This window comes from Mandrillus leucophaeus, unplaced genomic scaffold (assembly GCF_000951045.1).
Source record: "Mandrillus leucophaeus isolate KB7577 unplaced genomic scaffold, Mleu.le_1.0 Scaffold287, whole genome shotgun sequence".
Classification (NCBI taxonomy): Eukaryota; Metazoa; Chordata; class Mammalia; order Primates; family Cercopithecidae; genus Mandrillus; species Mandrillus leucophaeus.
The window spans coordinates 2,557,195-2,572,424 of NW_012102998.1; the positions used below are offsets into that span (position 1 = coordinate 2,557,195).

Genomic DNA, 15,230 nt, shown 5'->3' on the forward strand with positions numbered 1-15,230 from the left:
GATGGGGTTTCACTATGTTGGCCAGGCTGGTCTCGAACTCCTGACCTCGTGATCCACCCGCCTCGGCATCCCAAAGTGCTGGGATTACAGGCGTGAGCCATCGCGCCCGGCCTAGTTCATATTTTTAAAGTTTGTTTAGATTTATAGACCCTTTAAAACATGACCTGATTATGTGTCTTGCCTTGACAATATGGGCAGGCATTCCAGACGCCCAAAGGGATTATTAGTTCATGTTCGCACGCCTGCCCAGCAACAAAACTGAGAGCCCCCACCACCCACGTAAAGTCCCCATTCCTCCTTTTATTCATTTATTTAGCACTTAATAGTTGCCAGGCAGGAAGGTGAAAATACATTTAAAAAGGAATGGAGGTAGCCTTCTTGTCCTGGAGGTGCAGGAAGGTGTACTTCAGTGTGCTGGGTAGAGGGTACATAGGCCATTTGTTTTTCTTCCAGCTCAGGGATTTATAATGAGGAAGTGCTACAAAAAGTCGTGGTGCGAAAATGACGGACGCTATGAATGGAAAAAAAAACTAAAATGAATCCGGTCGTAAGCAAACACGCTTCACCTACACTCACTAACTACTGCAGATTTCCGAGGCCTGGGATCCCCAAGAACATACTGAGTTTGACAAACTTTTCAACTTCAACTTTAAATTAAAAAGACAGTAAAAGAACCAAATCCATAGCACACAGCAATCAGCTAAAGTTCCTAGGGCCCTGCAACCCAGAGTTGAATAATTTTGTATTAATTTCCCAATATCAAGCTAAATCTAAGAACAGGAAATGCAACAACTTGTTTGGCTGTTTTAAAAATCTGTACAGCACTTAGGGAGAAGCACCTCAGCGCAGGGAACAGCTAGCTCAGCACCGCGTGACACCACGCTCCCGCAGGCCCAAAGACGCCAGGTCCCGCGAGAGTTGACGGGGGCCTGGCGCACCCCCGAGAGAGCGGGCGTGGCCGCCAGGCGGGCGGGGCGCCTGGGACTAATTGTTCCGCGATCGCTGGCTGCCGGGACTTTTCTCGCGCTAGTGCCCTCGGCGCTCAGCTATGGCGCGGAAGTCGAAATTGTCTCTGCTTCTCGTGCCGCTTCTGCTCTGTCAGGCCCTAGTGCGCTGCTCCAGCCCTCTGCCCCTGGTCCTCAACACTTGGCCTTTTAAGAATGCAACCGAAGCAGGTGCGGGTTGGCGGCCTGGGTGGGTGGCTGCGCCGCGAGAGCTTGCGGGTGGGGAGGATCAGCCCGCCCCAATGCAGTCACCGGGCCAGGCGGACTGACGAGCGCCGGGCTGGGCCGGGCCTCGCGGTCCCGCCCTCTAGCTCTTCCTAAATCTCCAGCGCCGCTCAATCTCTTCCAAGTGGCCTTTACTGCATCCTCCCTACATACAACTGCTGCATTTTAGGTCCTCCCTTCTGCAGCGCAATAATATTTCCACCCTGCTGCTGACCATAGTTACGGCCTTTATGCTTTACTCAAGTAGCACGGACGCTTTTTTGCCTGACAGTCTTTTCGCGATCTACGTCTCCACCTCTCATTTCTAATCCCTCACTTCTTCGCAATTTTGTAGACGACTAATAGTTTCCCAGCCATAGCGAACTCTTTTGCCATTTACTTTTTTTGCCACGTGTTGCCATGCTTTACTTGCCACCTAGAATTCGAGGTTCCAACCTTTGCTGTACGTTAACACTATCTGCGGAGCTGCTCAGAAATCATCCTGGCGGCGCCCACCTCCTGTGATTGTGATCTAACTGCTGGAACCAGGGCAACTGTGTTTTTTTTTTTTTAAAAAAAAAAAAGCTCCCTTGGTGATTTCGATTTGCAGACAGGGTTGAGAACCACTAAGCTAAGGTATCACCTCTTCCCGGAAGAGCTGTCCGACCTAACTGCCCTCGTGCTTGTGCCCGGAATGAGTTCGGTTCCTGTCTTCTGCGTCTTGTTAATAGCCCTTACGTACCATCATCCTGGCATGTTCCTCTCTACTATGTTTGTTTCTTTCATTTGCTTAATGACCGGAAGAGTCATTTTTCAGACTCCTCCTCCTCCATCTGAGGTTGCTAATATATTAACTTTCTGGGGCAGAATTGGCTCCAGAATTTGGTGGAGCTAAATTTCCGTATTATAGGCAGTGCATACGATTCAGAGAAAATGAAGAAACAGGCTGTGAGAAAGATATTCCCAGCGATAATGAGACGAAAAGAAAGTGCAGCAGTCTGGGCGGGGGACAGTTCTGTGTAAGCTGCCTGTATTGAAAGAGGGAACTTGCGTAAATACACTTTCAAGCCTGTAGGTGCTGTAATGATGCTTAAAGTGTCTACCAACAAGAGCACCTGCCCTTCAAGGAGTTCTGTTGTTACCAGGAAAGAAATTGTCCATCGAAGAGCCTTCCCCACATCCCCACATGTACGGGATCCTGGCTCTGCTACTTACCAACTGTGTGACCTTCAACTAACTGCCTGGCCTCTGGCTCTGTTTCCTTTTCTTTAAAATGAGGGTCGTGATTGTACAGTACCTACCACAGAAGCTGTTATGAAGACGCAATGAACTAATCCATATGAAGTCCACGTTGTAATTGTTTGCTGTTCAGTATTATTAAGACTTGCTGGGATAGGTGTTACCTCAAGACATATATTAATTATGCATATTTTAATCTAATGATGCAGAAGAAATGTGTGAAGAAGGCTGTGGTTTAGTGGATTTTTTATTTAACTGCCTTTTAGTAGTTTTGATGGTACCTTTTAAAATAAAGGAGGGGATACTGATTTTGTTTCTTACACACAGAGGAAATAGATATTAGTAAGTGGGAAAAAAAAAAAAAACACTTTGCACCAATAGCCAGTTTTTGAGTTCTTCTGATAACTAGTTAAATAATTTTGCCTCTTATGACTGACTCGTTTGTAGCACTTGATAAACTAATGTGTTAAAAAGTCAGTTTAACTCAGTAAACGTGAAAAAAGTTGTTAAATTGGAATTGGTTTGTTGCATTTGGCTTTGAAATATATATATAAATATCAACAAGCATTATTGGGATTTGATTAACAGCGTGGAGGGCATTAGCATCTGGAGGCTCTGCCCTGGATGCGGTGGAGAGCGGCTGTGCCATGTGTGAGACAGAGCAGTGTGACGGCTCTGTAGGCTTTGGAGGAAGTCCTGATGAACTTGGAGAAACCACATTAGATGCCATGATCATGGAGGGGTAAGAACACCGTTCATGTCCTGTTTATTATGTTGAGTTACATTTAGAGTTGTGGTCTTCTGAGAGCAAGATGAAAGAATGCATGAGTTTTGTCACAGGTCAAAACCCCTAGCTTAATGACCTTTCTAAACACAGTTTCCCTCTCAACTAAAAAAAAAAAAAAAAAAAAAAAAAAAGAAAAAGGGAAAAATCACCTGGAGAGATAGGTAGTCTCCTTAGAACCGAGAGAATGCCAAGCTGAAAAACTGTGTCTCTGACCTTATAAACAATCGTTTATCTGCTGTCCACAAATCCTGTGGTTTGCCTGACCTGAAGCCTTCAGGCCCCTTTCAAAAGCCATATTTAAAATTAGCTTGGAGAAACTGAGAATTTTAGTGCTGTTGTGGTATAGGCAAGTTGATTTTCTATTTTTTCCCTAATTTTGTCCGATTGTGGGAATCTATATGAACTTCATGGACATGTTGTCACTTCTGTGTTAAGATGGTGGAGTTTAACTGCAAAACACTATTGATTGGAGAAAAGCAATGTTTTTAATGTATGAACCTCTGAAAACTTCTTATTTCTTAACTGCATTCCATTTTCTTGCAGCACTACTATGGATGTAGGAGCAGTAGGAGATCTTAGACGAATTAAAAATGCTATTGGTGTGGCACGGAAAGTACTGGAACATACAACACACACACTTTTAGTAGGAGAGTCAGGTATTGTTTTAACTACACTGAAATTTTTTCTAGTCTTTTGACTATAGTTTTCACTGAAAAATAGTACAAAATCACGGATAAAAGCAGACCTAAGTTCAAATTCCAGCTGTTTTACTTAACATCTATTTAACTGGGTAAGTAACTTCTAAATCTCTTTACTTCTTCATCTCTAAGAAGAAGGGAATGGAAGTTTTGCTACGATGGTGTCTGTTACTTGAACACCTACCAAGTTACAGACCAAAAACCGTACAGTGACCTGTAGTCAAAATTTATTGTTAATCTATTATGTAACAACTCCAGTAGTCTTCCCTCAATTTTGTAGCATCTACAGAATTAGAAACTGCCTGACAAGTCAAAGGATCTGCTACCCATTCATTGGAATTCAGTTGTTCCTTTGGTGTCTCAAAGCTTTTTTTTATATGCAGGCATTGCAGTCTGGTTTCAGTGCAGTTCTAAGACTCAGTATTGGTGAGAAGTGTGTCTTTTCTTTTGTGAAGTGGAAGGAGGAAAATTGTGGAGGAGGCGAGGTGGGAAGAGAACTCCTTTTTTTTTTTTTTTGAGACGGAGTTTCGCTCTTGTCACCCAGGCTGGAGTGCAATGGCACGGTCTCGGCTCCCTGAAACCTCCCCGTCCTGGGTTCAAGTGATTCTCTTACCTCAGCCTCCCAAGTAGCTGGTATTACAAGCACGCAGCACCACGCCAAGCTGATTTTTGTATTTTTAGTAGAGACGGGGTTTCACCATGTTGGCCAGGATGGTCTCAATCTCTTGACTTGGTGATCCACCCGCCTCTGCTTCCCAAAGTGCTGGGATGACAGGCATGAGCCGCCGCACCCGGCCAGGATGAGAACTCTTGTAATGCATACCCCAACGGCTTTAAGTAGATCAGTTTTAGGAAGGACATAAGGAAATCGAAGGTGTAAAAATTGAGTCTCTTAAAACTGTTCATGTATGAATACTTCTTCGAAAGTCTTTGTGTAGCTCTCTTAAGATGCTGCTGACCCAGAATGCCTCTAGTACATATATTTTTGTTGAAAAGACAATACTCGAATAATTTACACTTTCCTTTTTTCCAATCTCCAGCCACCAAATTTGCCGAAAGTATGGGGTTTGTCAATGAAGATTTATCTACCAGTGCTTCTCAAGCTCTTCATTCAGATTGGCTAGCTCGGAATTGCCAGCCAAATTATTGGAGGGTATGCACACGTATTTAATTTTAAAAAATAAGTTAATTGAAGATATTAAATGACATCCTTTCTGCTCACTGTTGCCTGCCTGTTGTCTGGGGTGCTGGTTAGCATCCTGGCTGTACATTAGAACCAGTGGTTTTAGTTTAGTTGACTCTGTAGTTGAGGATATTCCTGAAACACCTCTAGCTGCATCAGATGCATATCCAGCGTGGAGAGCTACTGGTCTCTCACAATAGTTTTCAAACTGAAGTTTCTGTCATGTGGAGGTGGCTGCCTCAATCAGGGCTGCTGCTTGTATTTCCTTGTAACTTAAGTCTAAAAAATCAGTTTGGAAACTACGAGTCTAAAATATTTCTTAGATTTTATCTATGTGCAGTATATCCAATATCTTGTTCTTGACTTGAGAACGTATAATATTACATGTCTAGTGTGTTACCAGTGGAATGATTTGTCTTTAATGGGACTTTTAGCATAAATCAGTTTGCCTTTGCCATACAGAGTCCTTCTGTGGGATATCTTAGTCTCTCATCTATTTCTTCCCTAAGTCCTAATTACTTTTGAGTAGCCATCAAGTCAGAAGTCCCTTGGGTTAGCACTTGAAAGAGGCTAATCATAAAACAAAGTTAGGGGAGGCACTTAGTGCACTGATGTGTAAGACATGAGGAATAGGAATAGGTTTCTTGTTTTAATATCAGTCTACATACACAACCTAAATTTATGAGTTTGCGTTATATTCTCGAGCCTTTAAGATTTATAAAGATATCTTAAAGCACAACTTAGAATATATTCACATAAACCTAGCTTTGAAAAAACAATAAAAGCTTTTAAAACATATTTTGCTTTAAATCTCAGAATTCTTTGCCAAGGAACAAATTTCTGAAATTTAGAGGTCCAGTGCATATCTAATTTGTTTAAGGATTAATGTCTAATTTTAAAACACTTTATATCTACTACCGTGTTGAGAATTTTAGGCATATAAAGAGACAAATTAGGGACCTGTGTCATGCAATATAGATACCTCACCTATATTATTTAATTCTTAGACTAGAATGGATATTCAGTAAAATTATTTGCCTTATTTGTTTTTATATGAGACTTAGTGATTTCTTAGCTTTTAATTCTTATCTTTAAGTTACCACGTGTCTTTTCTTGATTCGTTGCTAGTGTTTAGTGATTGTACATAATTTCTTGGCAATTTCTAAAAATACCCTTTGTAAGAAGTAAAACTTAAGTCTTGTTTACAGAATGTTGTACCAGATCCCTCAAAATACTGCGGACCCTACAAACCACTTGGTATCTTAAAGCAGGATATTCCCATCCATAAAGAAACAGAAGATAATCGTGGTCATGACACTATTGGTAATTTGCCTTTTGTGCAGTTTTTATGGATAAAGTTTAGTTAATTATCTTCCTGTAGCTCTTCCCTATTCTTCTACTGGCAGTTGATTTTGATTGTTTTAACTGCCAATTAAGTGTGTCTCTCTATAGATTGATCAATCTTGTCTTAGAAACTGTATAAAATTTGGTAAATTATTTATACAAGACAACTAAAACCCAGTGACTATTCACTTGTGGATTTTTAAATCTTTATTTGATATTTCATTTTTTGGCAGTGTTATGTTGCTGTAGTTTAGTGACCTTAAATAACTTTTTCCAAGTTATAATGTTAAAAATTTACATTAGTTTTTGTCTTAGTTTGTTTTTCGCTGCTATAACAGACTACCACAGACTGGGTAATTTATAAACAAAAGTTGATTTGGCTCACAGTTCTGGAGCCTGAGAAGTTCAAGAACAGGGTGCTGGCACCTGGCAAGGGCCATCCCAAGGTGGCAGTCAAGAGAATGAGACAGGAAATCGGGTAGAACTCATCCTTCACATCAGGAACTCACTCCCCGCAATAATGGCATTAAGCCCTTTTAGCCTTAATCGCCTCTTAAAGGCCCCACCTGTTAATGAATAATGTTAATTGCCTGTTACCATGGCAATTAACAAAATAGACTGGGTGGCTTCTAAACAACAGAAATTTATTTCTCACCGTTATGGAGGCTGGGAAGTTCAAGATCAAGGCACTGGCAGGTTCAGAGTTTGGAGACAGCTTGTTTCCTGGCTCATGGATGGCATCGTCTTACTGTGTCCTCACATGGTGGAAGGGACGAGGAAGCTCTCTGCGGCCTCATTTATAAGGGCATGAATTCCATTCATGGGGGTTCTGTCCTCATGACCTAATCAGCTCCCAAAGGCCTCACCTCTTGATACCATCATCTTGTGGAATAGGATGTTGATATGAATTTGGGGAAACACAAACATTCAGACCACAGCAGTTATTACCGCCTGCTCAATTATTTGGTTATATTTGAGGTAAACTTTATACACCTACAGTGGTTTATTTATTTGTTTATTTTTTTAACTTCTAGGCATGGTTGTAATCCATAAGACAGGACGTATTGCTGCTGGTACATCTACAAATGGTATAAAATTCAAAATACATGGGTTAGTGTTTCCAAAAGAACAGAGCTGTCAAATATACATTGAATGCAGAGCAATATATGCCAGGTGCTATGGGGGTTGCAAAGCACAGCCCTAGTCTCACAGCTATGATGAATGAGTGTGAAAGAAAATGCAGTACTGTCTGCTGAGTGCCACAGGAGAGGGAGTCACAGCCAGTGCTGTAGGGTTTAGGGGTGGCAGAGGTGATCGCTTTAAGCTGGGGTAGTTAGGAACACCAGTAAAGTGATGCTTAGAGATGAGCCCTGACTCATGGTAGTTGAGGTTCAGCACTCCTACTGGCTAAGAAGGTTGTGTGCGTGTATGTGTGTATGTATGCGTGTATTCAGAACTCCCAGTAACTTGGAAAGAAGGTGCGTGTGTGTGTTATGTGTTCAGAACTCCCTACTGGCTTGGAAGGAATGTGTGTGTGTGTGTATGTGTGCATGTGTGTGCGTGCATGCTCAGGGCTCCCACCGGTGTGGGTGTTTGGGGGTGTGTGTGTGTGTTCAGGGCTCCCACTGGCTAGGGAAGAAGGGGTGTGGGTGGGTGTGTGTGTTTTGGGGTAGGGGAAGTGGTATTGGAAGATAAGACTGCAAGGGAAGACTGGAGCCAGATTTAAGGTGTCTTAAGTCAGTTTAAGGCTTTCTGGATTTAATTTTGAAATAGAAAACCATTAAAAAATTCTTACAAGAAAAAAATCTGGTAAAAGTTTGGCACATTACATAGGAAGTAGAAATAGATTGTAGATAAGGGAAACCAATTTTGAACATGTTGCAATAATCTGGAAATTAGATGATAAAGGATGGTAATAATAGAATAGTCACTTTAACTCGATGCCATCCTGGTATATACCTGGCTGATAACAAGTTCTTTTAAAAAATTAATTTTAATGACAATGAAAATTGTGTGTATTTGTGGTGTACAACATGATATTTTGATGTGTGTGTATGTTGTAGAATGGCTAAATCAAGCTATTTAACTTCTTATCTCACATACCAATTTTATTATGGCGAGAACACTTAAAATCTACTTAGCAGTTTTCGGCCGGGCAGGGTGGCTCATGCCTGTAATCCCAGCTATTTGGGAGGCCAAAGCAGGTGGATCACGTGAGGTCAGGAGTTCAAGACCAGCCTGGCCAACATGGTGACACCCCATCTCTACTAAAAAAAAAAAAAAAAAATTAGCTGAGTTTGGTGGTTCGTGTCTGTAATCCCAGCTACTCAGGAGACTGAGGCAGGGAGAATCGCTTGAACCCAGGAGGCAGAGGTTGCAGTGAGCCAAGATCATGCCATTGTACTCCTGCTGGATGACAAAGCAAGACTCCATCTCAAAAAAAAAAAAAAAAAAAATCTGCGTAGCAGTTTTCAGATGTGCACTCTATTGTTATTAACCTTAGCATGATCCGCAGTAGGCCTCTGGAACCTTCCCTCCTGCCTAACTGGAATTGTGTGTCCTTGACCCACATCTCGCCAGGTCCACCTCCCTCAGGCTCCAGTAACCACCATTTCAGTCGCTGTTTCTATGAGTTCAGCTGTTTTACACTCCACATCTGATAACAAATTCTTACATAATTAATGTAGGTTTGTGAAAACCTTAGTTCAAAAACTAGTGAAAACCTGTTCTTTGTTCTGATGAAGAATTTACTTAAAACGGTATCAGAGGCTAAGTGGAAATATCCCTTATTTGGAACAGCTTGTGACTTAATGTGTTTTACACTCGATTTCCTCCCCTAAATTGTTGATACCCTCTCAAAGCCGTGTAGGAGACTCACCAGTACCTGGAGCTGGAGCCTATGCTGACGATACTGCAGGGGCAGCCGCCGCCACTGGGGATGGCGATATATTGATGCGCTTCCTACCAAGGTATCACTTCTTAGTTTGTGAATTTTAGAGACCTTTGGAGAAGATATTTTTTTCTTTTAAGATAGAAAATAATTTTTGAGGCTGGGTGCAGTGGCTCACACCTGTAATCCCAGCACCTGGGAGATTGAGGCAGGTGGATCACCTGAGTTCAGGAGTTTGAGACCAGCCTGGCCAGCATGGTCTCAAACTCCTGACTGTTTCTACTAAAAATACAAAAAATTTAGCTGGGCATGGTGGTACAAGTCTATAGTCCCAGCTACTCGGGAGGCCGAGGTAGGAGAATCGCTTGAACCTGGGAGATGGAGGTTGCAGTGAACCAAGATCGTGCCACTGCACTCCAGCCTGGGCAAGTAAGACCCTGTCTCAAAAAAAAAAAAAAAAGAAAACATAATTTTTGTGTTGTGTAACCTGAATTTCTGTGCATAAGAGCTGCTTTGAAACTGCATACAAGCTTGTTGCCCATCATTTTGATAATGACAATCATTCAAGTTAAGTAATCATAGTCCTGTGAAATAAAATAGTATTTCTCACCCTGCTTCCCAGATGAGAACACTTACAATCTATTTAGATAATTGATGTGAAGCTACTGAGTAACAGGGCTGTGATAGTTGATGGTAAAAGTAGGAAGCACAGTCATCGTGTACAGCTCACCACCCTAGCTAGACGGTGTGCCCATGCACACTACTTTCCCCTTTGATTGTAGCTGTTTTTCTCATTGAAAATCTGTATTCTTTTTGACTTCTGGCCGTTACTACTGACAGTTATTCAGCCAAAGTCAAAAATAGTATTCTATATCTGAAATTCATGGGTGGATTAGTTGAAAAGATAGACACTGTATCAAAGTTGACTTGCTTTGTGGATGCTTTAACAGAAGTAACCGACTCCTGTTCATTTATGTGTATTCTGTCACGTGGCAATTTTGGTGGTTTTAATTCCTAACTTTAACCCAATTTGGAGTTAGTATTTATTCTGTGACACTGAGGTTTCACCTTTGTTTCAATCAGCTACCAAGCTGTAGAATACATGAGAGGAGGAGAAGATCCAACCATAGCTTGCCAAAAAGTGATTTCAAGAATCCAGAAGTATTTTCCAGAATTCTTTGGGGCTGTTATATGTGCCAATGTGACTGGAAGTTATGGTAAGTTGTGTTTGGATTTTTTATTTGTGTGAACTTCCAAATATTTATCAAACATACACTTTTTAAATATTGTTGTGTACAATACACTATATTCAACAGAAAAAGAGATTCCTTAAGGTGGGCATTGAGTAAATGTTAATTGATGATCTGTCAAGACCCACAGCGTTAAAAATATACCTAAAAGCCTCTTTTGATTGACTGCTGATAGCTATGACCCAGTCTCTGACTAGTAGTTCTTATCTTTCACATGTGTTTTAAATGAAGTTTAGCTTCAGCTCCAGTACATGTTGACATAGGCTAATCTAGTCAAATGTTTATACTAATTAAAAATAGACAAGGATAAATTATCTTCCCTATTTCTTTTCTATTCATTATTTAAATGCCTCAGCCATTTAGATCTTCTCGGGGCTCCAAAGAACAAAATGTATTACTAATTAGTAAACCAAAGAGGTTAGCAGAATTATTTTTGCACTGTTTGAGGCTTGTCTTTCGCTTCATTTACTTTCCGTGTGAGCCTATCACAGTTTCAAAGCATTTTAAGATCAGCCACTGCTGATTCTCATTAGTGAATTTTCAGATGGGGAAGATACACAGCTTACTGATCAATATGACTTATTAGGTTGGACTGCTTATTATTGTTCTTTGATCTTTTACTTCCCACAGTTCTCTATTTGAAAAACTTGTTTGAAGAATGCTTTATTCTTTTTTAAGCACTAAGACACAAAAGTCAATAAAAATTATGAAGGGGAAAAGCTTTTTGTATCAAATAAGGCAGTTTTATTGATTCCCTCTTAAGAAATAAACCTTATTAGAAAACTCAAAGTTGGATTTAACAGAATGAAAAAAATGATAATTATATAATTGTGGATGAATTTACAGTTGACTAGATTCTTCTATTTAATGACCGAAGAGGACCCTCCCCCAGGTGTTTGAGCATGAGAAGATGAACTTGATTAGACAGAGCATCGTGACAAATTACTCTTGACTCTTCCTGTGAGAGTAGGAGAATAGGGAGCAGTGGTGGGGTATGGAGTTATGAATGAATGATGAGAATGTTCTGGTGGCTAGAGAAATAAAATGTGGGGAATGTGCCTGAATAATTTTTCCTAAGAACGACATGTAAGAACAGTTAAATAATAGTAGCAATGACGGCATGTGTGTAGATCCACAGCAACAACAAAAATCAGCCAGTTTTCTGAAGTTCAAAAAGATATTTTACCAGCTACCTCGTTCCTTTCATGGACTGTTCATTGCTTAGTTCTGAGGAGGAGACACTAGTGTACTTCCTGTGACTTAGACATAAGGTATACAGTAGCCAGTGTCTAGTCAAATAAGCAATATCTGTATTGGTTATAAATATGTACATCCTATAGTTAACCAAACGTCTTTCTCATTTTTGGCCCCAGGTGCTGCTTGTAATAAACTTTCAACATTTACTCAGTTTAGTTTCATGGTTTATAATTCTGAAAAAAATCAGCCAACTGAGGAAAAAGTGGACTGCATCTAGTCCATCTTTTCTGTCAGCATCTGTATTTAAAGAAGAAAGAAACAAAGGCTGAAAAGGCTGCTCACTATCATCATCTAGTGTTCCTCATGTGTTCTAAAGTCTTTTTGTAAAATAAACACAAAAATAAATTTCTGTTGATGTGGCACTTTCTGTATCTGAAATTTTATCTATTTTTATTTAACCTTTTTATATTTTCTGAAGATGGATATGTATATGACTGTGTTTTGTATATATTTAAGTTTTAAGTGACATTTGGATTTCTGATCAGTGTTGCAAAAAATTGCCACTTTGAGATTTATTTCCACAGTGATATATTAAACCCAAAAGGAATCATCATATTTGGATGCTTAAAATAATTAGAGTATACAAGTTTTTCAGACCCAAAGAAAAAAACAGCAGGGTCTCAGCATGATGAGTCCTGATTGAATTTCAGTATGTCACAGTGATGCATCTCTTATCACTGATTATTGGTTTTACTTAATATTCCCTAAAAACTTGAGGAAGGAAGATGATATTAAGAACATGAGATACTCTTTGATTTGTACATATTAGAAAATATGGGCAGTCTTCTGATGAGGAATTGTGTTGATTTTCTTGGCTTTTTTCCTCTTTTGGAGCTCTCTGTGTGAAAGTTCGAAAGCCACAAAAATATGATGTTTTACCTGCTAATATTTAGTATTGATCATTTCTTTTGAAAATGATTTGGGGAACTTGATCTGTACTGTAATTTTACTAATCCCTTATGCAGAGGTGGGTATTGCAGTTAGAAGTAAGTCAAGAAATACGTTGTTTAGCTTGGTTTGTTTTCCTAACTTGTGATTAACTGTCTGTATGGCAACTCTACAGAAGTTGTGTGTGCTTTCTCAGCAGCATTTTTCCTTCAAAATCATCTTTTTAATCAACATTCATTAATAAATGTATGTGTACGATATTGTCTTCAAACTTTAGAATTTCAGCTGTTTTTTCTATGCTCATCTTAATGTTTAATGTTCTTTATAATTTAGGGGAGAAAGCTATCGTTTTAAGAACAGTGTAGATCACTTGTTCTAATATACCTTGCTAGGTATCAGAATTCTCTGGGGAGCCTCTTTAAAAATGCCCTCTGTGTCACTAAATCAGATTCTTCATAAATGAGAACTTGAAACCTGGAATTAGCAACTGCTAATGGCAGCCCTACAGCTTCACACTCTGAGAGAGGGAATCTTACTGTTCAGGGTTATCTGAGGTATGCTAACCTGCTTAAACCTGGTGCTGGGCCTTGGAAAAAGAAAAAAGAAACCAGATTTAAACTTGCGGTTACTTTAAGATGATACTTGCATTTTGCATATTTGCTTTCCATTAATAAATAAGGCAGTCATTTACAAAATCACCAGGAAAAGGAGAATGAAGTATTCATGGCCTGTCACTTCCCAGCAAATTATGAGTTTAGCTGACAAAAGCAATCCACATATGTTTCTAAAAGATGTTTTCTTTTTAACTCACATTCTTCCTCAGAGAAATAATTTCCCTATATTGTAAGTAATGGAACTACTTTGGAAATACATTTTTAAAGTTCGAGTTTTGACTGTAATATTATTTAAATAATACAGATGTGTCTTTCTTTTGAAAAGAAGTGTGTGTCCCTAGTGATGGTATATGCAGAGGGAACGTCTTTCTTTCATGATGTTACAATACCAGTGTTCACTGGGGTTGTGGGAAATACATGTAGGAAACTAGTGAAATTTTAACACAGTTGGGAGAGAGAATTGTAAGCCAATTAGAAATACATTGAATTTGGAAGTGGTTCACTAAAATGGGAAATGCAAGAAAGTAATTTGGGAAGGGAGCCTTGGAAAATCTGATCATGATTTAACTTTTTTTTTTTTTTTTTTGAGGCAGAGTCTCGCTCTGTGGCCCAGGCTGGAGTGCAGTGGCACAATCTCGGCTCACTGCAAGCTCTGCCTCACGTGTTCACGCCATTATCCTGCCTCAGCCTCCTGAGTAGCTGGGATTACAAGCGCATGCCACCAGGCCCAGCTAATTTGTGTATTTTTAGTAGAGATGGGGTTTCACCATGTTGGTCAGGCTGGTCTCAAACTCCTGACCTCATGATCTGCCTGCCTCAGCCTCCCAAAGTGCTGGGATTATGGGCATGAGCCACCGCACCTGACCATGATTTAACTTTTTTTGCCAGACAGTAGTTAGTGGTTTGCCTCACATCTGTCCTGGTTGTATCATTGTATAGATTGCATGGCTATTACATAGCATAAGGTAAGGGATCTAGTTGCAGAATTTTCCCCATTCTAGCAAGTTGTTTTTGTTTTTTTCCTTTGACCTTACAAAAAAATGTTCTCACTTGCCCACTGCTAAGATGAAACTAGATTGTCCTAAGCACATATATGGATTAAGCAACTTTTCTATGTGATTCTGAGAACGAACATATTGTCACTTAGATTTTTATTGTCAGTTTTTCTATTCTATTTCTCTCTAAATGGATAAAAATTTCAATGACAATATCTATAGATATATGTAGATACAAAGAGAAATAAAGTATGTATGTATATGTGTGTGTGTATACATATATAGTAAGTATATATATGGAAAGAGGTGTAAGTACTTGCCACCTGAATCTATTCTCCTGTTTTCTGCTTACACCTTTCATCTCATAACATTACTACTATAGAATAGCCTAGGAGTGTAGTGGGCATAAGTTTGAGCATTCTCTTAGCTCAATGTAACAGCCCCACTTAGAAAAAGAAAGTGATTTTGATATTAGCAATATTAAAATTTCTTGATTAATACTCCAGAGGATTCGGATAAACACTCAAGTGCTTCGTATTTTTAGCACAATAGACAAAGAAGAAAATGTTAACCACGGTATAAAATAAAGATTTTGGTAGTTTCATGCTCTTTATTTGCTTTGATTAATCCGTGGAACTTAAAAAAAATTATTTCACTTATTTAAATGGGCAGAAAAGACTAACGGTAGGTTGATTCTTATTTCTGCTAACCACAGTGTAAACTGGTTGTCACGAATCCTGTTCACCAAACATTTCCAGCTCTGCCTACCTGGCACATGGTAGGATTGTTCTTTTTGGCCTCTTGTGATCTGGTCCAGCCATGGGATGTCCTGGGCATGAGTTCTGAGCATTTTTTTCCAAACCTAACAACATGATGG

General features: G+C 39.7%; 1 protein-coding gene across 2 annotated transcripts; it reads left to right on the top strand.

The window, feature by feature from the left end:
* The first annotated feature begins 932 nt into the window (after nucleotides 1-932).
* On the top strand, nucleotides 933-13,006 carry AGA (aspartylglucosaminidase). 2 transcript variants are annotated; one of them, XM_011985553.1, is made up of 9 exons: nucleotides 933-1,175; nucleotides 3,036-3,189; nucleotides 3,778-3,890; nucleotides 4,973-5,085; nucleotides 6,324-6,438; nucleotides 7,494-7,569; nucleotides 9,321-9,428; nucleotides 10,433-10,566; nucleotides 11,973-13,006. In XM_011985553.1, the coding sequence occupies exons 1-9, from the start codon at nucleotides 1,049-1,051 to the stop codon at nucleotides 12,071-12,073; spliced, it is 1,041 nt and encodes a 346-aa protein (XP_011840943.1). In that variant the 5' UTR covers nucleotides 933-1,048; the 3' UTR covers nucleotides 12,074-13,006. The 2 variants fall into 2 exon arrangements, with proteins under 2 accessions (XP_011840943.1, XP_011840945.1); XM_011985555.1 differs by having other exon boundaries at nucleotides 7,494-7,547; nucleotides 9,329-9,428.
* Nucleotides 13,007-15,230: the final 2,224 nt, after the last annotated feature.

What these genes read in the sequence shown, in the direction of transcription:
- AGA (XM_011985553.1), top strand. Translation starts at nt 1,049, where the DNA reads ATGGCGCGGAAGTCGAAATTGTCTCTGCTTCTCGTGCCGCTTCTGCTC. An exon ending in TAAGAATGCAACCGAAGCAG is followed by an intron (nt 1,176 to 3,035) that starts GTGCGGGTTGGC and finishes TTTGATTAACAG; the next exon opens with CGTGGAGGGCATTAGCATCT. An exon ending in ATAAAATTCAAAATACATGG is followed by an intron (nt 7,570 to 9,320) that starts GTTAGTGTTTCC and finishes ACCCTCTCAAAG; the next exon opens with CCGTGTAGGAGACTCACCAG.